A 26,894-nucleotide genomic window follows, 5' to 3' on the forward strand; every position below is an offset into this window, starting at 1 on the left:
TTATATTTTATTAACTTATTAGTGGTAACATTTTGTTTTATGTGCTGTCTGTGATATATGTTTTGTGGGTGCATCGTGGTCCAGAGGGATGTTTTGTTTGGTTGTATATATGTACAGTCAGATGAGAGTAAACTTGAACTTGGGGAAGGAAGGGTTAGTAAGCGTGGGCATGCTGTAGCAGTGCTGGAAGCATGACAACTTGCAGACTGCCCCCCAGCACATCCTCGGACTGTGGTCATTGGCACAAACAATGCATTTCACTGCATGTTTTGATGTATATGTGCCAAATAAAGCTAATCTTTAAATCTTTAATTTGTGGATGAAATGAAACAATGAAACTGAGGTTAATTAGTGATTACATTTTATGTATTGTGTAAGAGTCCAGTAATGAATTGATAATGGCATGGCCGTGTGATGATTGGATCTGTTTCCTGTCTGCAGGAGAACCTGTTTTGCCTGAAACTGGAAATAATTGGCAACCATGGCAGAAGATGATCTGATCTTTGAGATCGAAGGTGTTGGCAGTACAAGTCGAAACTCTGTGGACGATAGTGATGATGAAGAGCAGTATCTTATCTGCTCCATCACAGATTATGATGAACATAAGTCAAATAAGATTTGCAATCACAATTACTTGAAGGGCAAGCTTTGTGAAACTTCCAGTTCCCCTGTAAGGTCATTCAACTTTAAGGTACAGTCTTAAGATCTCTCATTTTATGTTTTTATTTCTGCCCTTTGATTAGTACACTAATGTATTTATATATACAAGTAATGCTTGAAAGTTAACTAACATTCATTGCAGTGAGTGAGAGCCTTGCATGTGCTTATTGCCCGGTAACATACTAACGCTGGTTGTTTGCAAACTCAAACTTTACTGATCAGACGCTTAGAGATTAGAAGTTGGGTAGTCATTATTTTATTGAAGCTGAAATCCAGCTTTAGGTGTGGGCAAGTTAATCAGATGGTAACTACAGTTTCTTTCTGGAATTGGTGCCTTGTTGAATAATCAGTAGGATACCAGTATAGCATGCAAATTGGTGAAATTCTGGTGCCCTTCTTTAACAAAGATTTGCATTTTGTGAGACATCATTAGTGATATCCTCTCAGTTCAAGGTTCAAGTCCCACACCAGAAACTCCAGCATGTAAAAGCATTCTGACGGTCAGAATCAGGTTTCTTATCATTGACGTACAGTATGTTTGTGAAATTTGTTTTACAGCAGCAACTCAGTGTAGTGCACTTCTTAAAAAAAAGTTAGAACAATAAAAAATAAATGTTAGAAGAGAACAAAATAGTGGTGGTGGTGTTCGTAAATCTAATGGTGGAAGGGAAGAAGCTGTTCCTAAAGCATTGTGGGTCTTTAGGCTCCAGTAACAACACCTTGATGGCTGTAATGAGAAAAGGGCGTGCCCTAGATGGTGCCTTGAGTGCGAGGTTGTTATTCAGTGAGATTCCCCCCCCCCCCCCCCCCCCCCCCCCCCCCCCCGTTCTTCTAGCCTCTAGCAGGTACTCATGAGCCAACAAATGCTCCTCAGACATTAACCCTTTCACTTGTCAGTAGAAATTGCTAATGTTGGGTCTCAACCCAAAATGTCAACCAGCCCTTTGCCTCTAAGGACGCTGCTTGACTCACTGAGTTCCTTCAGTAGTTCGTTACTCTAGATTTCAGCATCTGCAGTCTCTAATGACTTTTTTAACAGTTTTGGTACTCATAAATTTTCATGCATATCTACAAGAAGATCCCTTTATAACAGAGATAGGAAGAAATCTCTGTACTTAGAGGGCGGTGAATCTGTGAAATTCATTCCCACAGATGGCTGTAGAGGCCACATCATTGTGTATATTTTAAACAGAGGTTGATAAGTTCTTGATTAGCAAGGGCGTCAATGGTTTTGGGGAGAAAGCAGGAGAATGGTGTTGAGAGGGATAATAAATCAGCCACGATGGATTGATGAAGCAGACTCGATGGGCTGAATGGCCCAATTCTGCTCCTCTGTCTTATGGTCTTTTTAATGCAAGTTTTTCCCTTTTTGTCCCACAGCAAATTTCAATCCAAATGCTTTTAGAGCAGTTTGTTGATTCTGAGAATAGCGCAGAAGGATCTGTATTTTGTGTGAAATAATTCTGGGGAGGTTTGCTGCTAAACTAATCAGTTCTTAGTCATTTTGTTTCTTTGTCAGCGGAGCAGAAAGGGATTAACTAGCATTAGAATCCACAAGCATGCCAAAAACATCCCAAAGAGTGAGATGGAAAAATAAAATTACTCATATGGTGTTCAAATTTAAAGCAGTGTATTTTGTGGTAAAGGTGGTATATTTTGTGGTTAAAAACCTACAGATGCTGGAAACCAACAGTAAAAACAAAAAAAAGATGCTGGAGAAACTCAGCAGGTCAGGCAGCATTTGGGAAGAAAGAGAAACGGGGTTAATATTTCAGAGAACGATTCATGGTTCAAAATAAATTTATTATCTAAGTACATATATGTCACATTATTCTACCCTGAGAAACCAGATTCTTCTGGTTATGAACTGAGGCATTAGCTCTTGTTTCTCATAAACACAAGGGATGCTGCAGATGCTGAAAATCCAGAGGAACATAAAGGTCTTGTCCTGAGATGTCGGCTGTTTCACCTCTCCATGGATGCTACCTGACCTGCTGAGTTCCTCCAGCACTTTACGTGTTTCTCTGTCCGTGGATCAGACCATTGCCAGTACTTTGATTTTGCTTTGACATTTAATTATTACTTTACTAGTTAACCAACATGCAATCCGAGAAACAATTTGACCAAATCAGTATGTTGTATTAAGCTTTCAGAAAACTATTGGTGTCTTGTGTCATTTCGTGGAGAAAATTAAATTAAACTTTTGTTAATATTGGCTGAGTAAATCAAAAATATATACAGGGACTTTTTTCCATAATTAGAAACAGATGATGTAACTGTGCCACAGATAACACTAACAGGCAATGTTTTGTTTAAAATAAAATTTTCATTTTTGTATTTTTCAAATTATCTTGTATCCTTCAGAATCACGAGACCAGTCCTAAGTTTGGCTCATTAACTGACCGAGGTCGGGTAGGTCGAATATATGCAATCATTTCATTGCGTTTTCTACTCCGAAACCATCATGTCACTTGTATACTTTCCTGCATGTCATCGTTAATTCTCCTTCCATTTTGTGTTTGAACCAGAATTCATCTCTTCTTCTTGGATCCCAGCTCTGCTGATATCTTGCCTCGCTTCCATCTAACCTCTCTCCACAGTCTCATCCTCCGCTTTTCTCCACACCAGTTTTAAGATGCCTTTTAAACTCGGTTAACAAATCTCTTAATTGTCCTAATGTCACTTTATATGTATGTTTGATTTGAAAATGCTCCAATGTAAGTCTTGGAATCTATTGCTAATGTTAAATGAGGTTTATTAATACAGTTTTTCGTTGTTGCCATCTCTGGGGTTTGGAATCTGCCCCTTTTAACTCATTTCCTGACTTCTTGCTATGCCGGTTTGAAAAGAATTGTGATAGTAATAGCAAATGTTAAATATCCTCAGAGTCAGAGGATAGTGTTGGTATTTTAGATAAGCAGGAGCTCCTGGTTTCACTCTACGTTAGTTCTAGTCAGAGGTCAGTCAAAGGTCAGAGACGTGAGTTGAACATGCTGGAGATATAAACAGTGCATCAGTGTTGGTTTGAGGAATGTACTGTACCCTGTCTGAGACGGTGCCATTGACACAGCATACCAGGAGTCCACAGCACAGAACAAATAACTGGTTTTACTGTTGAAAACCAAAACATATTGACAGAGCATTACAGGCAGCCCAGCACCCCATCTGGGACATAGGCTGTCCTGGGCCAAAGCAAGGTTGATAGGCCTTGTGGCTTCAGCTTTTACCAAATGACTTCATATGTCTTCTAGCTGAAGATCCTTGCTCTCCCAGGAATTAGGTCTTTGGAGCTTTTGTTGGGTTTTCTGTAGCTCCGGGTTTTTACAGGTTAGGGCTGCTAACTCCATGCCCAATCCTCCCTCCTTTCGTAACTGGGCTTGGGGGCATCCCTGGCGGGGGTTATTACAGGCACTAGTATTACATTTAATTGAATCTTTCCAATAAGGAGCATTCCATACATAGAAGAGCATTCTGTTCCACCCCCTCCCCCAAACCATCAAGCAGAAAAGATTCAAAAGCATGTACCACCGGGATGGTGCTTGCTGCAAGGTCTCCTGGTACTTCAGTGTCTATGGATCATTTGGTGTTGGAATGGGTGTATTACTGTCACTTGTATCAAGATACCATGAGGATCTTGTCTTACATACTGTCCATACAGATTAAATCATTACACAGTGCCTTGAAGTAGAACAAGGTAAAACATTAACAATGCAAAAGGGTTAGAAGTGCAGTGTAGACTAACTATGAGGCGCAAGATCATAATGAGGTAGATTGTGGGACTACGAGTCCATCTTATTAAACGAGGTCCATTCAGTAGTGGGTTAGAAGCTGTCCTGGAGCCTTGTGGTATGTGCTTCCAGACTTCTGTATCTTTCTGCCGGATGAGAGGGGAGAGAACGCCTGGGGTGGGTGAAGTCTGATCAGACCGGCTGCTCTACAAAGGCAAGTGAGAGTGTAGACAGAGTCGATGGTGGGGAGGCTGCATCCTCTGATGTTCTGGGCTCAGGCAGAGTGTTTGCCGTACCAAGCTGTGATGCATCCAGACAAAATGTTTCCGATGTTGAAGTTGGACAGCGTACAAACCTTAGTGATCTGAAGTGGGCTACAAGAGCAGAAAGTGGATTGTTTACAATCGCTTCCTTGTTCTTAAAAAGCAACTTTGAGCTGATGTTGATGTGTGACAGGATGTATGCTGTCATTCTGACACTGTCAAACATGAGGACAGAATTTCAATTCCACTTAGTCTAATAATAATGTGTTTTGAATGCAATGTATTACAATTTGCATTATATCTGTGTTTAACAGCTTCTAATTACGTGGGGGGGGGGTGGTGTCTAGTGACCTATTTATACTGCAACATAATCCTTTGTTATCAAGTCAAGTCACTTTTTATTGTCATTTCGACCATAACTGCTGGTGCAGTACATAGTAAAAATGAGACAACGTTTTTCAGGACTATGGTGTTACATGATACAGTACAAAAACTAGACTGAACTACGTTTTAAAAAAAAAACAGAAAAAAACTACCCTCTGTGGTGCCAGATTTGCCCAGCCTACAATGGTAAATTAGTTTATGATTGTCACACGTACCAAGGTACAGTGAAAAACTACACAGCAGTTAGTGTAATGCTCTACAAGGCTGGTGACCCAGGTACATTTCCTGCCACTGTCTGTAAGGAGTTTGTACATTCTCCCCATGACTGCATGGGTTTCCTCCGGGTGCTCCAGTTTCCTCCCACAGTCCAAAGACGTACTGGTTAGTAAGTTGTGGGGAGGCTATGTTGGTGCTGGAGGTGTGGCAACACTTGCACACTGCCCCCAGTACATCCTCAGACAGTGTTGGTCGTTGATGCGAACAGTGCATTTCACGTATGATTTGATACACATGTGACAAATAAAGCTGATGTTAGATCCTAATCCTGTCACAGATCAGTTCACCATATCACTGCATAGAGGTAGTACAAATTAAAATAGCAGAATGAAGTGCAAGTTTTAGGGAAAGTGCACTGCTGACAATAAGGTGCAAGGCCATATGAGTTTCAGTCTATCTTATTGTACTAGTGAACTGTTCAATTGTCTTATAACAGCAGGGTGGAAGCTGTCCTTGAACCTGGTGATATGTGCTTCCAGGCTTTTGTCTTCTGCCCAGTAGGAAGTGGGAGAAGAGAGGGTGTCCGGGTTTGGTAGGGTTTTTGATTGTGTTGCAGAATAGATGTTTCTGGGAAAAAATAGTAGTCCAGTAAAACTCTGTCGGTGCTGGATGTTCAGGGCTAAAAGGTCTTGTTTCCAATTAATACCTCAAAGCCCTTATACATTCACTTTATTGATGTTTTAAAGCACCACACAGCACAGCAAAAGGCATTCTAATCCATGCCTACCTGATCTTCTGCCTTATCCCAATGATCTGCACCTGGACCATATCCCTCCATACCCCTCCCATCCATGTACTTAACCAAACTGTCTTTATTGGAACAGTTGAATCAACATCCACTGGCAGTTCATTCCACACTCTCACCATCCTCTGAGTGAAGAAGTTCTGCCAGAGGTGCCCCTTAAATATTTCACCTTTAACCCTTAACCTATAACCTCTAGTTCAAGTCTTGTCAACCTGCATGATTGTTAATTCTCCTTCCATTTTGTGTTTGTCTTCCTTAATATTTATCCTTCTCCTGGATCCCAGCACTGCTGATCTCTTTCCTCACTCCCATCTAACCTCTCTCAACAGTTTTGACTTCCTCTTGTCTCCACACCAGCCTTTAAGATGCCTCTTAAACTCAGTTAACGAGTCTCTTAATTGCCCTAATGTCACTTTATATTTTGGCATATGTTTGATTTGAAAATGCTCCGGTGTAAGTCTTGGAATCTGTTGCTAATGTTAAATGAGGTATATTAATACAGTTTTTTGTTGTTGCCATCTCTGGGGTTTGGAATCTGCCCCTTTTAACTCATTTCCCAATTTCTTGCTGTGTCAGTCTGCAAAGAATTGTGGTAGTGATGGCAAATGTTAAATATCCTCAGGGTCAGAAGTGTGGTTTTGTTTAGTTTTGGTGTTTTAGATAAGCAGGAGCCCCTGGTTTCACTGTGTTAGCTCCAGTCTAAGTACAGTCAAAGGTCAAAGACGTGAGTTGAACATGGAGATATAAACAGTGCATCAGTATTGGTGACAGATGTACTGAGACTATGCCATTGATACAGCGTACCAGGAGTCCACAGCACAGAACAAATAACTGTGTATTCACAGAACATTACAGGGACCTGAGGAGAAAATTCCTGTGTATCTCTGTAAGATCTCCCTCATTCTCTTGAATTCTAAGGACTGAAATCTTAATCTATTAAGTTCAGGTCCTCAAGTACCAGCAATATCCTTGTAAATTTTCTCTGCACTCTTTGAAGCTTATTGATATCTTTCCTGTAGTTAGGTGACCAGTCATTAACGTAGAAGGTAGTCGCAACAAGTTTGGGAGCTGGGGTCTGGTTAATCACATGCATGTCAGTTGGTCATTCTGAATGGTCAGTTGGCAGGTTATTGGGAGTTCTATTATTTACACTGTGGAGCTGCATTTTAACACAATGTGTGGGAGAGAAGCTGCTCACTGTCGGAGGTAGGTTCACAGGGCTAGTGATGAGCTGAGCCCTGCCTCCACAGACTTGCACACAGTCCTCCTGACTGGGTGGCTGTACCAACATTTACTTACCAAATCACCAGCTAGAGCGCCAGAACACCAGTCTGCGTTGTCATCTGCTGTGAACTCATTTCCTCCTGCAAACCTGCGGTGATGGGGACTGAGCTCTCGGCCGGATTTAGTGTGAGCGAGGCCTGCAGTAATGGGGACTGACCTCTCGGCCGGATTTAGTGTGAGCGTGTGTGTGCATACACACAAGAAGTGCAGAAACCAAAACTCTGGCTGAGATGGTTCGAGGAGGAGGTGGTCAGAGGACAGATGCAACTCAAGGCTAGCAAACCCAATGAAGATTTCCTGTGAAGCAACTGTTTTTTTCCCTTTCCTGATTGCTGGCACACATGACAGCAAAGTAATGACCTTAATGGCCTGAAGCTCAAAGCTGCATTGAGCACTTCTGCCTGTTCTTTACTGTCTTCTGCTCCAATGCTGTTTCCTCTCTTTCCTCCTGTAGCTTTTTGGTCTCTTGACCCTCGTTATGGCCTTGCAACTTTTTGTCTCTTTATCCTTTGTGCTAACTCAATGCACTATCATGAAATTATCTGTATGGGTGGAATACAAGATAAGGTTTTCACTGTACCTTGCTATATGTGACAATAATAAACCAATTTGCCAATGCAGGTGGGGCTAATGTGGCACCAGAGAGGATACCACAGGATTACATTTAGAAATAAATCAGTCATGTTAGGCTTTTCATTGTAGGTTTCTGGTCCTCCTGATTTTTGATGTCAGAAGCCTTCTCCTGTCTTGCTCATTATAGAATCATATTTAGTCTCATTTTGTCTGCATAGTCTCATCGACCTGCACCTGGACCACAGCCCTCCATTCACTTCCCATGCATGTGCCTATCCAAGCTTTTCTTAAATGTTGAAATTGAACCCACATCCACCACTTGTGCTGGCAGCTCGTTCCACCTCCACACTTGCAACACCCTCTGAGTGAAGAAGTTCCTCCTTAAGTATGTCATCTTTTTCCCTTAACCTATGACGTTTAGATCTAGTCTCACCCTACCTAAGTGGAAAAAGCCTTAACCCTATCTATATGGTCAACCCTCCTTATCCGCTGGGGATTGGTTCCGGAACCCCCTGTGGATACCAAAAAGCGCAGATGCTCAAGTCCCTTATTTAACTTTTCTCAGTGTGGTGGACTTCAGGACCCGGCGGAGCTCAGGACTTGCCACCGGTGGCTGCTGTTGTTTCTGTTTTGTTGACGGAAAACAATCATGATTGAAAATAAAGTGGAAATAATAAAGCGATTGAAAGAGATGAAACGCCATCGGTCATTGGAAAAGCGTTTGGCTACAGTCGGTCAACAATCAGAACAATTTTAAAGGATAAAGTGAGAATAATGGAGCATGTGAATGCCCTGCCCCGATGAAAACTACAATTATTATTAAGCAACGCAGTGGTTTAATTATTGAAATACATACATTTCTTAAGTGTTTTATAGGCATAGAAAGGTAAAATATATACTATATACTAAGACAAATGTTTGACTAACTGATGTTAATACCGGATGTACCTGTTCCGTCTTAGAGAACTTCCGCTTATTTTTTCGATTCTGATCCATGGTAACCTATGCACAACCTCCCATATACTTTAAATAATCTCTAGATTACTTATAATACCTAATATAATGTAAATGCGATGTAAATAGTTGTTATACTGTATTGTTTAGGGAATAATGACAAGAAAAAAGTCTGTACATGCTCAAACGACAAGTGCTGGAGAGAGAACTTCGGGTTTTCCAGATACGTAGTTGGTTGAATCTGCGCATGCGGAACCCGTGGATAAGGAGGGCCGACTGTACTCATAATTTTGTATACCTCTGTCAAACCTCCCTTTATTCTTCCATGTTGCAGGGAATAAAGTCCTAACCTACTCAATCTTTCCCTATAAGTCTAGTCCTCGAGTTCTGGCAATATCGTTCTAAATTTTCTCTGTTCTCTTTCAATTTTAGTGATATCTTTCCTGCAGGTTGCTGACCAGAACTGCTCACGGTACTCTGAGTTTGGCCTCTTGTACAATTTCAATATGACACCGCAACTCCTGATTCATGAAGGTCGTTGTGGCTAAAGCTCTCTTCATGACCATATGTTGTGAAATTTATTGTTTTGTGGCAGCAGTACAGTGTCATAGATAATAAAAACTACGAATTAAAATAAAATAGAAAATTAAAGTAGTGCAAAAAGAGAGGAAAAATAGTGAAGTAGTGTTCATAGGATTATCGTCCATTCAGAAATCACATGGTAGAGGTGAAGAAGCTGTTCTTGAAACATTGAGTGTGTCTTCAGGCTCCTCTACCACCTCTTTTATGGTTGTTATGAGAAGGGGGCATGTCCTGCGTGCTGGATGCCATCTTTTTGAGGCATCGCCTTTTGAAGGTGACCTGGATGCTGAGGAGGCTAGTGCCCATGATGGAGCTGGCTGAGTTTACAATCCTCTGCAGCTTTTTCCAATGCTGTGCATACCAGATGGTGATGCAACAGTTAGAATGCTCTCCATAGTACATCTGTAGAAATTTACGAGAGTCTTTGGTGGCATATCAAGTCATTTCAGACTCCTAGTGGAATATAGCCACTGTTGTGCCTTCTTTATAATTGTATCAATCTGTTGAGCCCAGGATAGATACTTGGAGATGTTAACACCCAGGAACTTGAAACTGCTCACCTTTATCACTTCTGATCCCTTAATGAGGATGGTGTGTGTTCCCTGGGTGCTTTGTTCTAGAATTCCACAATCAATTCCTTGTTCTTCCTGACATTGAGTACAAGGTTGTTGCTGCAACACCATTCAACCAGCTAATGTTTTTCACTCCTGTATGCCTCCTCGTCACCGTTTGAAATTCTGCCAACATTGTGTCATTGCAAATTTATAGATGGTGTTTGATCTGTGCCTAGCCACACAGTCATGGGTGTAGGGAGAGTAGACCAATGAGCCAGTGTTTATTGTCAGCGAGGTGGAAGTGTTACTTCTGACGTACACGAGCTATGGTGTCCCAGTGAGGAAGTCAAAGATCTATTTGCAGAGGGAGGCATAGAGGCTCAGGTTTTGGAGTTTGTCGATTTGTAGGAATGGTTGTGTTGAATGCTGAGCTGTAGTCAAAAAACCAGCAGCTTGACCTAAGTATTGCTATTGTCCAGATAATCCAAGACCTGAGATTGCATCCACTGTAGACTATTATGATAGAAAACTGCAGTGGGTCCAGGTCCTTGCTTAGGCAGGAGTTGACCTTAGCCATGACTAACCTGTCTACCTGTGACACCACTTTCTTCTGCAGTGTTGTGGAACTGTGGCAATAATATAGGCCAACATCTAGTGCAGCACTGAGGGAATGTTTTGTGTCTAGTAGTGAAGTCTTGTAGATTCAAATTTCAGAATTATTTATCACATGTACATGAAAACATACAGCTAAATGCATCATTTGTGTTAGCTACCAGGATGTGCTGGTGCGAGCCCATGAGGGTCACTATGCATTCCAGTGCCAGCATAGCACGTTTAGCAAAACAAGCCCCTTTCCCTCCCTGTCACTCACACACGCACATAGGCCTCTCAGCCTTCCTTCCTTGGCTGTGGACTCGCAGACATTGGCCTTCCAACCTCTGGACAAGTTGAGAATCTCATAGAAGGCATGTAAAACCAAAATCTCTCCTGGCTTCTCCTTAGACATACAGTAGAAGACTGCAAGCTGACAAACTCCTGGTCTTCTAACCAATAATTATCCCTCAGCAGGTTATAATAGCAACCCGTGTTTTCTGCACTACAGCAGTAACTACAGAGGCAAAGCGCTGTATCGTCTGCACAGCTTGTTGGCATTGGAATAGGTTTCTCAATATCAACATGTTCTGAGGTACAATGGTAAGTTTGTCTTGCTGTTCATGCAGATCACGTTGAAGTGGTACAAGGGAAAACAGTAATAATGCAGAATAAAGTGTTGCAGTGCAAATAGATAAGGTGCAAGAACATAACATGGTAGATTGAGGTCAACAGTTCATCTTGTTCAAGGTACATCTGAGGTTGTGAACGTGCTTTAGAGTTGTAACTTTGAATAAGCTTGTGTTGTGTTGAATTAGAGGCAGCTACACCTATTATCTCTGCTGCCTTTTACTTTTACTTGTCCCATGTTGCAGTCAATTTCTTCGGACTATTTTCTCAGAAAACTCTTATTTTAAATTAAAAATAAACTAACAGTATCTTTCAAGCATTTCCCAGCAACCTTTCTGGGTCTGGCTTGTCTCAACTTCTGCTAATTCAACCACAAACTGCATACACATCTGAATCAACACATACAAAATGCTGGAGGAACTCAGCAGGTCAGGCAGCATCTATGGAAATGAATAAACAGTCAACTGAATTTTTCAGATCACATTTTCCAATTAAGGTCCACTCAAAGTTTTCAAAGAATGTGCTTCAAATTTAATTTTTACTTTTTGAGATTGGCTATTTATTTCTTCACAGAAGATAAGCTGAGCAGAAGACACCAAGTTGCACTGAAAGTTGTTTGGTTATCTTTTTCTTCAAAGTTAGAAAAAAAAAGTGGTTTTAAAGAATCTTAATTTGCCACTCAGCAGAGATGAGGAATATAAATCTATTGTCACAAAAAATGTGGTCCGGAGTTCAAATCCGGTTGGCTCCCTTGCACATTTCCATCCCGCGTTGGGTTGAATGTCAAGCTAGCAACTTGGCCTTGTTTAAAAAAAAGACAAAAATGCTAAAGAAATGGCAAAGTTGTGCCCAATGTGCCACAACGTGCAGCAAGGAACAACAGAAATCCCAAAAGCTGTAGTATTCTCTCGTTGTCATTCAAGTGCTTACCTAATGACTTTGGAGGGAAATCCTATCCAAAAACAACATAGTGATCATTGTCAGCTGACCTAACGAACACTCTGAATCAACTCACTGGAAGGAGTGATCCAGAATAAATATTATTGTCTTGTCTGTTTTGACCAAACCATGTATCCACAAATAAATCAATATTTCAGATGCAAAAATAAATTCTACAGATGATAAAATCCCAACTGCAAGATTTGGTGAGCTGGGCACTGTATGTTGGCAGTAGTTATCTTAAAGATCTATGTCAAAGATCATGGCGTTTATATTTAAAGATAAAGATACAGGATGTGCTGGGGCAGCCTGCAATGTCACCATGCTTCCACGCCAATGTAGCATGCTTACAATTTACTGATTGTAACCCTAACACAAACGAGAAAATTCACAGATGCTGGAAATCCAAGCAACACACACAAAATGCTGGAGGAACTCAGCAGGCCAGGCGGCATCTACGGAAAAGAGTACAATCGACGTTTTGGGCCGAGACTCTTCAGCAGGACTAGAGGAAAAGAAAGATGAGTCAGATTTGAAGGTGGTGGGGGGGGGGGAATGGGTGAAACTGGGAGGGGAAAGGGATGAATAAAGAGCTGGGGGTTGGTGAAAAGAGATACAGGGCTGGAGAAGGGGGAAATCTAATAGGAGAAGACAGAAGGCCATGGAAGAAAGAAGAAAAGGAAGGAGCACTAGAGGGAGGCAGTGGCCAGGCAAGGAGATAAGGTGGGGGGGAGAAGGGAATGGGGAATAGAGAAGGGGGAAGGCATTACTGGAAGTTCTGGAAATCGGTGTTCATGCCATCAGGTTGGAGGCTGCCCAGATGAACTATAAAATGTTGCTCCTCCAACCTGAGTGTGGCCTCATGGTAGAGGAGGCCATGGACATATGGGAATAGGAAATGGAATCAAAAGCTGAGAGATCCTGCTTTTTCTGGTGGACCGAGAGTTGGTTCTCAACAAAGTGGTCTACCAATCTATGTCGGGTCTCACTGATATACAAGAAGCCACACTGGGAACACCAGATACAATAAATGATCCCAACAGACTCAGAGGTGAAGTGTCACCTCACCTGGAAGGACTGTTTGGGACCTGAATGGTAGTGAGGGAGGAGGTGTAGGGCAGGTGTAGCACTTGTTTTGCCTGTAAGGATAAGTGTCAGGAGGAAGATTAGTGGGTAGGGATGACTGGACACGGGAGTTGCATAGGGAGCGATCCCTGCAGAACTCAGAAAATAACCCTAATTTGGGAGGAAATTGGAGCACTTGAGGAAACCCACATGGTCATGGGGAAAATGAACAGACTCCTTACAGACAGTGGTGGGAATTGAACCTTGATTTTATAGCAGGCACTGTAACAAAGCAATAGCACTAATGATCTCGCAAACACGAGGAAATCTGCAGATGCTGGAAATTTAAGTGACACACACAAAATGCTGGTGGAAAGCAGCAGGCCAGGCGGCATCTATAGGGAGCAGTACAGTTGATGTTTCGGGCCAAGACCCTTTGTCAGGACTAACTGATCAGTTAGTTTGGTCAATGCTGCTTGTGCACTCAAGCATGTGAAAGCAAATATTGCATCTGATGCAAGTGCTTGAACATTGCATGAAAGCAAGGTTGCAGAAGCTTGCTGATTGCCCTCAGTGAACCAGGCTTTTGAAGGGCAAAGTGCTGTTGAAATTCTTCGGCCCTGCATTGTAAAGGAGTTGAAATGGGCGTTAACAGATTTGACTTGTCAAGTGAATGAATGTATTATGAAGTAATTACCCTTCATCCATCAGTCTCCTGAACCAGTGTGGATAATTTAACTCATTTCAATCCCGAACCGATTCCACAATCTCTTTGAAGGAGTGTACAACTCGTACTCGATATTGTTTATTTATTTGCACTGTTTGCTGCCTTTTGCACATTGATTGTCAGTCTTTGTAGTTCTTCATTGTTTTGATTATATTTCTTTGTTTTACTGCGAATGCCTACAAGAAAGTAAGTTTCAGCATAGTACCTAGTGACATATCTGTACTTTGAAAAGTTTTCTATGAACTTTGATCTGAGTGAAAGGTGAATAGTACGATAGGGAATGGGCTTATTTTCATTGCTGCTTAGTATCTAAGCAATGATGAGAAATGCAGTATACCCACTCCAAGTGTGCTCATGGAGATGATGTTGAAAAATTCATTCTTCATTTCGGAAAGATGCAGGTGCCCAGAGGGAAGATAAGGTATTATTGTTCTAGTTTATGTTGGGCCACATTACGGCACACAGGTTGAGTAGGAGAAGAATTGAGAATTAAAGTGGCCTGAAACAAGAAGCTCGAAGATCCACCTCTGCAAAGCTGAACCTCAGTGGGTTAAAAAAGCATGTACTTGTTAATCTTCTCAAATTGCACTGAGGCCAGATCTTGAGCACTAATTAAAGTTCTCGCATGAGTTAGTGTTCATATTCTGGACTTGAAATCAGATGTTTTTCCTCCCTGCATTGTAAATATTTGGTTATGGTTATTCGTGGATGTTCACCCCACTTCCAGCATTGAATTGTGATTGGACTTTGACCCCTGGTTGTGATATGGACCTCTGACTGGTTTACAACTTCAAAAAGCTCAGCCACCTATGCAGAATACATTTAGTAAATAAAATTCAGTGTTGGCACCAGCACTTTGAAAGGAAATGAGCTGTTCCTTCTGTTGTGCAGGAAGCTTGGAAGCATGCATTTGAAAAAGCCAAGCACATGCCTGATCCTTGGGCAGAATTCCACCTGGAAGAAATTGAGACAGAGACAGCAACTCGTTACAGGTCTGTTTCTCTTGCTTTAATTCTATTGCTTTAATCAGTGCCAAGGTAGTGGTTACCAAGGTGCTATTATCACTTGGGGCATTCTGGAGTTTCGAGTTCAATTCTGGCGGCATTCTGTAAGGAATTTCTGTATATCCTCCCCGTGGAATGTGTGTGTTTTTCTTGGGTGTTCTGGTTTCCTCCCACAGTCTAAATAAATGCTGGATAGGTTAATTGGCATTGTAAATTGTCCTGTGATTAGATTATGGTTAATCGCGGCTTTGGGTTTGCTGGGGCGGTGTGGCTTAAAGAGCCTATTCCTCGCTTATGGCTAAATAAATAAATATTTTCTTAAGGTTTTTAAAAGTTATGTAGCATGTTAAGGTGATATTCTGTGAAACAGTGATTCAACGCACAATAAACATGATTTGAGGTGGTAGAGTTGGAATGTGCCGAAACTGAAGACATCAGAAAATTTGCCAGCATTTGTTCCAGAGCTACCTTTAGGTCACAGATTTTAAAATACAAATTAACTTCTCAACAGTTACACTGAAATAAAGCAACAACAGTGTTGACACCTTTCCTTGTACACAGGGCAAAGTCTTACTCCTTCCTTGCACCTTTTGATGTTGAGGTTTAATATAATATTACAGCACAGTATAGGCCGCTCAGCCCATGTTGTGTCAACTCGCGCTGTCTATCCGAACGGAAAATCATCACTGATGTCATAGCCATGCAGCACTTCTGAATTACCTGAATCAAAACAATCCAGTGCATCACACACACTGGTATCTGTCTCCGTAGTCCTGCAATATTTTGCCTTGTAGAGTGAACTGGAATTAAAGGAAGGTTTAAGAGGCATTTCTACAGGAATTAGAATAGAGAGGAAATGGAGGGGTATAGACCATGTGCAGGCAGATGGGATTAATTAAAATTGGAATCAGTCAGCACAGGCACTGTGGGCTGAAGGGCCTGTTCCAGTGCTGGCTGTCTTGTATTATGCTAACAACTGGCTCTGCACATCCTTTTGACCCAGCTTATTGTGTAAAATACTTATCATCCCATGGCATTCTTGCTAATTATGTGTTCTGTGATTACTGCCCGTCATGCTTGTGCAAACAGTTTCTTAGCCTATCAGACAAGGGAAGTATCTCATCTTCTGTAGTTTTCACATGTCAGAAATCCTCAGTCCCTGCACAACGCTTTGATATCTTTCAAAGACGAGAGACAGTTTCCTATAATTATTGCAGCCATTGTAAAGCTTTACAGTGCCAGTGTTCATGGTTCAATTTCCACAATTCTCTGTAACAGGTTTGGATATTCTCTCTATGAGTAACATACGAGTTTCCTCCAGGTGCTCTGGTTTCCTCCCACATTCCAAAGTCGCATGGGTTAGGTTTAGTGAGTTGTGGGCATGCCCTGTTGGTGCTGGAGGCATGGCGGAACTTGTGGGCTGCCCCCAGCACGTACTCAGACTGTTGGTCGTTGGTGCAAATGGTGCATTTCACTATGCTTTGATGTACATGTGACAAATAAAGCTAATCTTTAAATCGTTAAAGGTCTCTTTAAAGATCTTAAAAAATCTTGAAGATTTTTAAATTTCTTTTGGTATTAGCATATCTCTGCTGCCTACAACCATATTTGGATCTCTGTGCTGGGCGTGAGAGGGCAACCTTTAAATAGCAAGATTGCAACCAGGTATCACCATTGCTGGCTGACTCTGGCAAAACCCTGAGAAGCTTTTAGAATTGATTTTAAATTTCATTTTTACAGCTGTCAGTGTTCTGGGACTGAAGTACATCATAGAATCGCTTTCTTTTTATAACCTTGCTCAAGCTCTCAGGTCTTCTTCTGCTGGTCTCTTAAATCTAAGCAATCTCTATCAGAATTGTCAGCTCTGCTTTTTTGAACTCCATTCCTAAACTCTGGAATTTAATAGCTAAAACTATAAGCGATGTACTTAGATGACACTTTTAAACACCTGCTCAAAACCTATTTATTTAACCTTGCTTTTAACTAACATCTTATTGCTTTTACTTTTCATGTTTTTATTTTTTTATCTTCATGTTTCCACTTTATTTGGTTATAAAGCACTTTCAATAAAAGTGTATGAGAAGTTCCTCTATAAACAAGTTGTTATTATTACATTCTTGATTTATGACTGAGCTTGGTAATTTGCCAGCTTAATCAAGCTTGTGCCACCACAGCATATGGTTAAATCCATTGGGAGCTGAACAATCAAGTTTGTTCCTACCCTGAAATTGAAAACATTTAGCGATTACTTGTCCATTTTTTTTGCTGCCAACACATTGTCTCAAAGCAGAGCTAATGAGATCCACTGCAGATTTTATTCCCCTTCTCTAAAGCCAAAAATAGAATCGTTTCTGCTGGAAATAGAAATTCCAGCAAGCCTGGTGGTAAACTGGTTTAAAATTTTCTTGTGGGAAAATTTATAGCCTGTCGATGTGGTCATCAAGTAGCTGTCACTGATAGCTCTTCATTATTCCCAGTCAGCTCCATGGAGAGGCACACCCATGTTGTTGGGAACGAGAAGTAACATTCTGACTGCAAAATCAGCAGCAGGCTGCAGTAGAGATGTCCTCCAACTTGGGCTGGATTAAAGCAGAGAGCGCAGAAGAATACAGCACATTACAGGCCCTTCAGCCCACAATGTTGTGCTAAACTTTTAACTGACCCTAAGGGTAATCATACCCTTCCCTCCTACATAGTCCTCCAATTTTCTATCCATGCACCTTTCTAAGAGTTTCTTAAATGCCTTTAATATATCTGCCTCTACCATCACCCTAGCAGAGTGTTACAGGTACCCACCACTCCCTGTTTGGGGGAAAAATACCTCTGATATCCCCCCTATACTTTACTCTAGTCACCTTAAAATTATGCCCCCTGGTACTGTATTAGCCAATTCTGCCCTGGGAAAATGGCTCTATCCATCAACTCAATCAACATCTCTTAGAATTTGTATATCTCTTATTAAGTTACCTCTCATCCTCCTTCCATCCAAAGAGGAAAGCCTTAGCTCACTCAATCTGTCCTTATAAGGCATAGTCTCTTATCCAGGCAGCATCCTGGTAAATCTGCTCTGGACCATCTCTAAAGCTTCTACATACTCCCTATAACGAGGCGACTAGAATTGAACAAGATATTCCAAGTGTGGTCAAATCAGAGTTTTATAGAGCTACCACATTATCTTGCAGCTCTTGAGCTCAATTCCCCCAACTAAAGGAGGCCAGCACACCATATACCACCTTAACCACTTCTATGGACATGGACCCCAAGACCCCTTTGTTGCTCCACACCGTTAAGAATCATGCCACTTATCCTGTACTCTTCCTTTAAATTTGACCTTCCAAAGTGAATCTCTTCAGCTTAAACTTCACCTGTCCAGCTCTGCATGGATTGGATGAGAAGATTTGAGGTTTTTAATTAAAGAGAGAGTAGAAAACAGGCCCTTCTGGCCCAATGAGCTGAGCCACTCAGCAATCCACCTATTTACTCCTAGCATAATTTACAATGACCAATTACCCTACTAACCAATATGTATTTGGAATGTGGGAGGAAACTGGAGCACCTGGAGGAAACCCACACGTTCACGAGACGGTTGAACAAAGCCCTTACAGACAATACCAGAAATGAATTCTGAATACTGACACCCCAAGCTGCAATAGTGTTGTGTTAACTGCTACGCTACTGTAGCTCCCTTCTTGTTGGTTAATCGTGCTGCCACTGTTACCGTTCCAATTGAACCTTAGCTTGCAGAAAAATCTCAACAAAACTAGGGGTGGGTGGGTGGGTAAAGAGAAATGGTTCATGTTGCACATCATCCCCTCTTTTCCTGTCTCAACAGGTACAATGCTATTTCAGGAAAGTGGGTTGAAGATGAAGTGCTCATGAAAATGGCGAAACAGGTAAGAGTATTGGTACCAAATCATGCTGATTTGGGCCCAGTATCTAAGAAAAAATGTGCTATTGGAGAGGTACCAGAGGAGGTTTACAAGAATTATTCCAGGAATAAAAGGATTAACATGAGAAGTGTTTGGTGATTGTGGGCCTTTACTCACTAGAGTTTAGAAGGAAGTGGGGGGATCTCATTGAAACCAAATGAATATTGAAAGCCCTGGATATGGACATGGAGAGGATATTTCTTATAGTGGGAACCAGAGGGCACAGCCTCAGAATACAAGAGTGTCCTCTTAAAACAGAAATGAAAAGGAATTTCTTTAGCCAGATGGTGGTGAATCTGTGGAATTCATTTCCGCGGATGCTATGGAGGCCAAGACATTGGGTATATTTAAAGTGGAGGTTGATTGGCTTTTGATTAGCCAGGATGTCAAAGGTTATGGGGAGAAGACAGGAAAATGAGATTGAGGGGGATAATAAATTAGCCATGCTGGAATGGTGGAGCAGACACGATGGGCTGAATGGCCAACTTCTGCTTCTGTGTCGTATGGTCTTATGTATCCCTTTGTAATTATTACTTTAAAGGCTGCCTCCACCTCTTCTAGTCAGGTTTTCTCCATAAAGTGCGGAGTGTTATTACAGGTGATGCAGAACAACCTGGCTTGTAGCAGTTTGGTCGTGAATGACAACTAGTGCTTGCAGGGGTGTGTATAGGCATGGAGCCAGCTTCCTCAACATTTTCATTAAGTTGCTGGTGCTGCTTGAGCTACTGAGTTCCTCCAATAGGATTGTTTGTTGTGTCATTAAATTCTCGCTCTGTATTACAACAACTCCTTCAGCATTTGGACTTGGACTTGCTGCCAATGGGCTTTGCTTATGACCAAGCTGTTCTAGGTAGACATAGGAGCAAATTAGGCCATTCAGCCCATCAAGTCAGTTCTGCCACTCCATCATGGCTGATTTATTATCCCTCTCAACCCCATTCCCCTCCTTCTCCCTGTAACTTTTGACACTCTTACTAATCAAGAACCTATCAATCTCCCCTTTAAATATGCCCGATGACTTGCTCTCCATTGCCGTCTGTGGCAATGAATTCCACAGATTCACCACCTTCTGGCTAAAGAAATCCCTCCTCATCTCTGTTAATATGGTTAAATTTGGTATATGGGAAGATGGATGGTGAGGTTCATGACCTTGATTTCTCCCCCCCGCCCCACCACCCACCCTCTTCCACTCATTGACTGTTATGGTTTCCATCTAAGCTCCAAGAGGAGGTACAGGAGCCTGAAGACACACATTTAGTGTTTTAGGAACAACTTCTTCCCTTCCACCATCAGATTTCTGTATGGATTATAAACACTTAAACACTCCCTCACTATATGTTTGCTCTTATTATGACTAGTTATTTAATATATAGATACATATTTCAATTTATTTTTGTAATTTGTTGTTTATTTTATGTACTGCCCTGTACTACTGCTGCAAACTAATAGATTTCCTGAGAGGTGTTAGTGATAATAAGTCTGATTGTGATTCGGAACTAGTTAGTGGCTTGTGATGTTGTCCTTGTACCTTTTCACCATCCCTTTGGTGGCATCAGTGTTGCTGAAAATGGAACGCTTGCTATAGTTTAGAAAGTTATTCCTGTTAATGATGATTAAATATAATGAATGCTCATCAATAAATTGGGGTCTGCCACTCCAGTTTATTGTAAATTTAAGATGCTGGGGCCAATAAATCACACAAGCCGGGATTCGGGTGGGCGAGACATCGCAACCCCGCCGATTTGGCGGAAGCAAAGTCGTATACACCCTCGAGGTAGGAAGCCTGAGAAAAGTCAGGCTTTTTTTTGTCATGGAATCGAATGGCTGTTAGCAAGGGGCTAACGAGCCTCATTTCCAGATATGCCCAGTAAAAGGTGGTCTCGTTCTGGGAGTGTCGTTCTAGGATTAAATTGGTTGAAGATAATTTTATTTCAGTTCTTTAGTCTGGCTATTGGTTACCCTTGTTCACTATTAGTACAGCTGGAAAGAAGTCTGAAGTATTAGTTAATGAGGAACACTAAAAAGCATGCATACTGTTCACATAGATCAGATCATTACAACTGCATTGAGGTAGAACAAGGTAAAACAATAACACAATAATACAGAATAAAGTAGAGTAGCTACAGAGAAAGTGCAGTGCAGGTAGACAATACGATGTAAGATCATAACTAGGTAGATTGTCATCTTATCGTACGAGGTCTGTTCAAGAGTCTGATAACATGGGCTAGAGGCTCTCCTTGAACCTGGTGGTCTGTGCTTTCAGGCTTTTGTATCTTGTGTCGGATGGGAAGGGGATGAAGAGGGAATGTCCAGGGTGGGGGGAGGGTCACCATGGTGCTCACTTCACTTCACTGGTTTACCGAGCCTCTGGAACGAATCTGCTCACTGATTGAGGGACTAAGCACAGACTAAGGCTGGTACAGCATATGCCAGACCTCCCTGGGGCCCTGTACAGAGTGCAGTTGTGCAGAGGAGCAGTGTGATGTGGATCTGACTTCCAAAAGCAAAGTGTGGGTTCACGAGAACTTCTCCCAAAAACAATTATGACATCTTTTTATATATCAAACCTGTTTATGAATTTAAAATTGAATACTTGGTCGTTCTCTTTCAGCCCTTTGGCCGTGGCGCCATGCGAGAATGCTACCGAACGTAAGTTCCACTCTTATTGTTTCTTGTCATATAGAACTAGATTGGAAAACACCAGGGATGCTTGGGTAGGACATCAGCCTCCAAATTCCCCACCATAACTCATCACTCTTCCTCCTGGAGGCGCATTTAAATTGTGTATGAAATGTGATGGCAGAGAGAATTCAAATTCCCCCCCCCCCCAGAGGAATATTATTAATTAATACAGAGGTAGGGTTGATCCAATCTTCAATCTTCTTCTCTCCGTAATAGGATTTAATCAAAGATGAATTGCTCTGTAACACATACAGAATTCTGGAGGAACTCAGCAGGTCAGGCATTATCTGTGGAAATGAATGAACAGTCAACATTTCGTGCAGAGACCCTTCATTAGGATTTTTTAAAAAGTTAAGTGCAGATCAGAAATGCTGATCAAGTCAACTAGTTCCCAAAGAGAACTCTGACAGGCCAATCTGATGGTTCACTGCTGCTCAGTGATAGAACATTAAAAAATCATATATACAATTAAGAAACATTAAAAAATAGCAGAAATACTGGAGTCATGATGATCATGATGACTTCTGCTGGAGAGAGACATTTATACATATCCTGCCTCCATAATTCAGAGAGATTGAAGGATAAGGTTACAGGGTGACAAAATGTGACAGGAGCACTTGGAACTGAAAACTAATCCCTACCGGGAGAAAACAGCACCTGATCTTTCCGCACTGTTCTCCAGCAGTTTAAGGACTAAGTCCAGTGGGAACATAACTCACAAGTGCTCTTGAAAGTCAGGAATTAACCCTACGTGCCAACAACCAAGCATTGCCATCCTGGTCCCCTTCATGATAGTTTTTGAAGAAGCATGTGACTTCCCTCCCAGAGATGATCGGTGTTTGTGCATTTGACTCTTGAAGGCTTGGACCCCATCATCAAAGATGTTTCAACCACAGCATCTGGAAGGCTGTTCCAAATTCTGACAGCACAGAAGCTTCTATCCAGTGTGTAGGTTCTCGCATCAGGCATAGAAACAGCATGAGCAGGCATAGATAAACTTGATCGTGTGGTGCACCATCTCTCATAAGATGAGGGCAGCATGGCGCGAAGGTCTGCAGGGCTGTGGCTGGTGTGCATTTTGCATAGTATAGTAGCTGCAGCAACCTGTCGTCTGTGGTGTAAGCTACTGATGGCTAGAATCTCATGAACTGTGGCTTCATCTACAACTATAATCCTGAAAGCCTTTCTTTGAACGGCTTTGTGAGCATGGATAGTCTTGATGAAGAGTCTCGGCCTGAAATGTCGACTGTTTATTCATTTCCATAGATGCTACTTCACCTGCTGTGTCCCTCGAGCATCTAGTATGTGTTACTCTGGATTTGCAGAGTGCAGTGCAGGTAGGTTGAAAGGTGCAAGGCCAGAACAAGATGGATTGTGATGTCAAGTCCCATCTTATTGTGCCGGAGGTTCACTGAATAGCTTCTAACGGTGGGATAGAAGCTGTCTTTGAGCCCAGTAGTACATCCTTTTGGGCTTTTGTATTTTCTGATGGGAGGGGAAGTAGAGAGAAAGTCTGGGGGTAGGTGGGGTTTTTGATAATGACTGCTTTACTGGGGCAGCAAACATAATCAAAGGGATCATAGTGTTGATATACTGCAGTGATTGGGGTTGTACCAATTAGTTCAAGAACTGAATGGTTGAAGAAGAGTAGCTGTTCCTGAACCTGGTGGTGTGGGACTTCAGACTCCTCTAGACCTCCTGCCTGGTGGTAGCCCTGAGAACATGGCTTGGCCCAGATGTTATGGGATGTTGCCTTCTTAAGGGAAGTGACTGGCGTTGCTCATCCCAGTGGTGGGAAGGGATGTGCCCTTGACATATTGGGCAGAGTCCACCACTCTCTGCAGCTTCGTGTCCCTGCACGTTCAAACTTGCGTACCAGACCATGATGCATCCAGTCAGGGCACTTTCAACAGTAAGTGCAAAGGGCTGGAAATACACAACACAGTTACAGAGGAGAGTTGGCTAAGAATAAATTGTGCTGATCTTTTAAAGTTTCTCTCCAAGTTTGATAGAATTACAATGGCACACTATCACAGGGGACATTGCCTGATCAAATGAGCTTTCCATTTGTCACCTTCTGCCCCATTTCCCACGCCCTATCACATTGCTATTTTAGTCCTGTTTGCAAATCTATTTTGGAATAATGTTTGTGTGGGATCTGGCATGAGCTTGAGTTGATGTGATGAGATGCTAGGATTAGGATGAGTCCCCAATGAGATCACTGGTTTCTAATTCTTTTTTCTGGATTCATTGATGTCTACAGTGCTTAACATGCCTAAAATGCTCAACACCCAGAGACCTGGGCCAAGTTAGATCATAGAACTGAATACTATGTTAGTGTATTTCTGTTGAGCAAACTCTGGGTAGGTTACTTCACTTGATGAACCTAATTTTGGCCCCCTTATCTAAAGAGTGTGTTGGCATTGGAGAAAGTCCAGAGGAGGTTCATGAAAGTGATTCTGGGGATGAGGCAGTTAATGTATGAGGAGCATTTGAATGTTCTGGGCCTGTACTCACTGGAGTTTAGAAGAATGAGGGGTATTTGATTGAAAAGTTCCAAATACTGAAAAACCTAGATAGAATGTGTGTGGAGAAGTTGTTTCCAATAGGGAAGAGTCTAGGACCAGACGGCACAACCTCATAATAGAAGGACGTCCCTTTAGAACAGAGATGAGGAGGAATTTCTTTAGCCTGATGGAGGTGAATCTGTGAAATTCATTGCCACAGACAGATGTGGAGGCCAAATAATTGGGTATATTTAAAGTGGAGGTTGATAGGTTCTTGATTAGTAAGGATGTCAAAGGTTATGCGGAGAAGTCAGGAAAAAATGTGTTTGAGAGAAATCAGCCATGATGGAATGGCAGAGAAAACTAGATGGGCAAAATGGTCTAATTCTGCTCCTGTGTCTCATTATCTTATGATCTAATCCATCAATCAGTTTGCACTGTGGCTGATCCTGATCTTGGCTCCATCTGCCCAGAGCTTTCCCAACAGAAATCAGAGGTCCATCAACCAGTACTCATCTGATGATCAGAGGTGGAGAGGGTCAGTAAGTTTAAATTCCTGGATGTCCTATGGATATCTTATGGATAGGGGAATCAAGGGATATGGGGACTAGGCAGGAACTGGGTATTGATAGTAGATGATCAGCCATGATCTCAGAATGGTGGAGCAGGCTCGAAGGGCCGAATAGTCTACTTCTGCATCTATTGTCTATTGTCACTGTCTCAGAGGACCTGTCCTGGACCCATTGTGTGAAAATAATTGCAAAGAAAGCAGGACAGTGCCCCAACTTCATTAAGAGTCTGAGGAGACTAACTTCTATAGTTGTGTGGTGGAAAGTGTAATGTTTGGGCTTCATTACGGCCTGGTACAGGAAGACCAAAGCCTTTGAGTGGAAAATCCTACAAAAGATAATGGATTTGGCGTAGTATACTGTGGGTAAAGCCCTCCCAACTATTGAGCACATCTACATGAAACTCTGTCGCAGAAAAGCAGTATCCACCATCAGAGATCCTCACCACTCAGGCCATGCTTTTTCCTTGCTGCTGCCATCAGGTAGAAGGTACAAGAGCTTCAGGACTCATACCACCAGGTTCAAGACCAGTTACTACACTGCAACCATCAGGCTCTTGAACAGAAGAGGATGACTACACTCATCTATTCTGATGTTCCCACAAACAATGATCTCTCTTTGAGGACTCTTTATCTTATCTCCTGCTCTCATTATCTTCTATGCTCTTGCTCTTTCACTGACCCTGTTTACAGTTGCCGTTTGAGAGATCTGCTGAGTATGCCCCTAGGAAAAATTCTCGGTGTTGTCTGTGATGACATGTATATATTCTGATAATAAATTTTACTTTGAACTTTGAAGTCAGTTCACATGGTCATTCTGTTCTGTGGTCTAACATAGCCCAGCTGTCTTGGTGTTGAGAGGATTATGTAAGTTCATACACTTAATGAATCCATGAGGACTTGGAAGCCTGTAATCTCAATGGGGTGAGAGGCTCTGCAGACATTAGGCAGGACATCTTCCCAGCTGGTGTGTTTGTCAGCTCTGTACATCCACAGCCAGGGATAGTTCGGTGTTACTAAAAATCAGCAGAAACCCTTAGTGTACTGTACTCCAGAACACTCAGACAGGAGACTTCGTGTTTAATACCCCTCCTGCCATTTTTCTACAGGAAATGCTGTTACACTTTTTACCTATTCAACCCATGCTTCTCAGAGGTTTTGTTTATATAGATTGCACATAAATCTTTTCTTGGCAGCTCAGCCTAGGAAGTAGGGGGAAAATTTAACGGTAGGTGTGTGCAACGTCCTGCCAGGGGTGGTGGTAGAGGCAGACACTTGGATAGGCACAAGGATGATAGAAAAATGGAGGGCAAGTAGGAGGGAAGCATTAGATTGATCTCAGAGTAGGTTAAAAAGTCGCAATAGGCTCTGTACTGTGCTGTAGTGTTCTGTGTTCTCTGAATATTTATATGTGACCCTGAGAGAGTGCTTCTGGATCATTGCAACAGGACAGAGATTGAGCTTCTGTTTGCGCCACTTGGCACAGATACTGGAGTGAGATTTTCATTGATGAGATTGTACTCAGCAAGGAGTCAAGTATTTTGGAAGGGGTGGACCTGGGAATGTGTTTGACGAGAGGGAAAAGGGTTGCTGGGAAAGGGGTAAGTGTTGACAGGGGGCAGGGGGTGGGGAGGCATTTGATTTGGGTGGTGGGGGTGAGTGAAGTGCAGAAACTACCCCAGAGAGCTGGGAAGTTTGGGGTAATTGTGGGCTAAGATCTATTCATCTCAGGAGCATGGTGGCTCGATAGGGACTTTTTTTTTTGCAGAATGGGTGTGAAAAGTTGTTTTACTTCTGGTCAGTTAATTTTGATTTCTGTTGTGCTCAACAGGAAGAAACTTTCAAACTTCACACGTTACCAGCAGTGGAAGTCTGCCTCCAATTATGTTGCAAAGTGTTACATAGACTCTGTGGATCGAGATGTGTACTTCGAGGATGTGCGACTCCAGATGGAGGCAAAGCTGTGGGGCGAGGAGTACAGCAGACATAAGCCTCCCAAACAGGTGGAGTGGTCAGTAGGACTGTAAATGTAAAGCACAGGAACAGCAGGGATTACTCTTATTTGTCAAGCCTAATCCATTGCTCAGTTTGTATAGTGGCTGATCTAGATCTTGGCTCCATCTAACCCAAGCTCACTCAATAGAAATCCAAACGAGAAAATCTGTAAATGCCGGAAATCCAAGAAACACACACAGAGTGCTGGAGGAACTCAGCAGGCCAGGCAGCGTCTATGGAAAAGAGTACCGTTG

At 42.1% G+C, this 26,894-nt stretch overlaps 1 protein-coding gene across 6 annotated transcripts in view; it reads left to right on the top strand.

The window, feature by feature from the left end:
* eef2k (eukaryotic elongation factor 2 kinase) overlaps window positions 1-26,894 on the top strand; it is a 76,596-nt gene that overhangs the window by 17,631 nt on the left and 32,071 nt on the right. For 5 of the 6 annotated variants that reach the window (XM_059978962.1, XM_059978956.1, XM_059978958.1 and 2 more), the window contains exons 2-7: window positions 442-691; window positions 3,025-3,072; window positions 14,847-14,947; window positions 18,792-18,852; window positions 21,500-21,537; window positions 26,477-26,648. In XM_059978962.1, coding sequence (XP_059834945.1) covers window positions 482-691; window positions 3,025-3,072; window positions 14,847-14,947; window positions 18,792-18,852; window positions 21,500-21,537; window positions 26,477-26,648 — 630 coding nt within the window. In that variant the 5' untranslated portion in view covers window positions 442-481. The remainder of the gene's footprint in view (window positions 1-441; window positions 692-3,024; window positions 3,073-14,846; window positions 14,948-18,791; window positions 18,853-21,499; window positions 21,538-26,476; window positions 26,649-26,894) is intronic. The other variant, XM_059978960.1, reaches the window with a different exon arrangement.

The sequence above is a fragment of the Hypanus sabinus genome, chromosome 9 (assembly GCF_030144855.1).
Source record: "Hypanus sabinus isolate sHypSab1 chromosome 9, sHypSab1.hap1, whole genome shotgun sequence".
In the NCBI taxonomy this organism is placed as follows: Eukaryota; Metazoa; Chordata; class Chondrichthyes; order Myliobatiformes; family Dasyatidae; genus Hypanus; species Hypanus sabinus.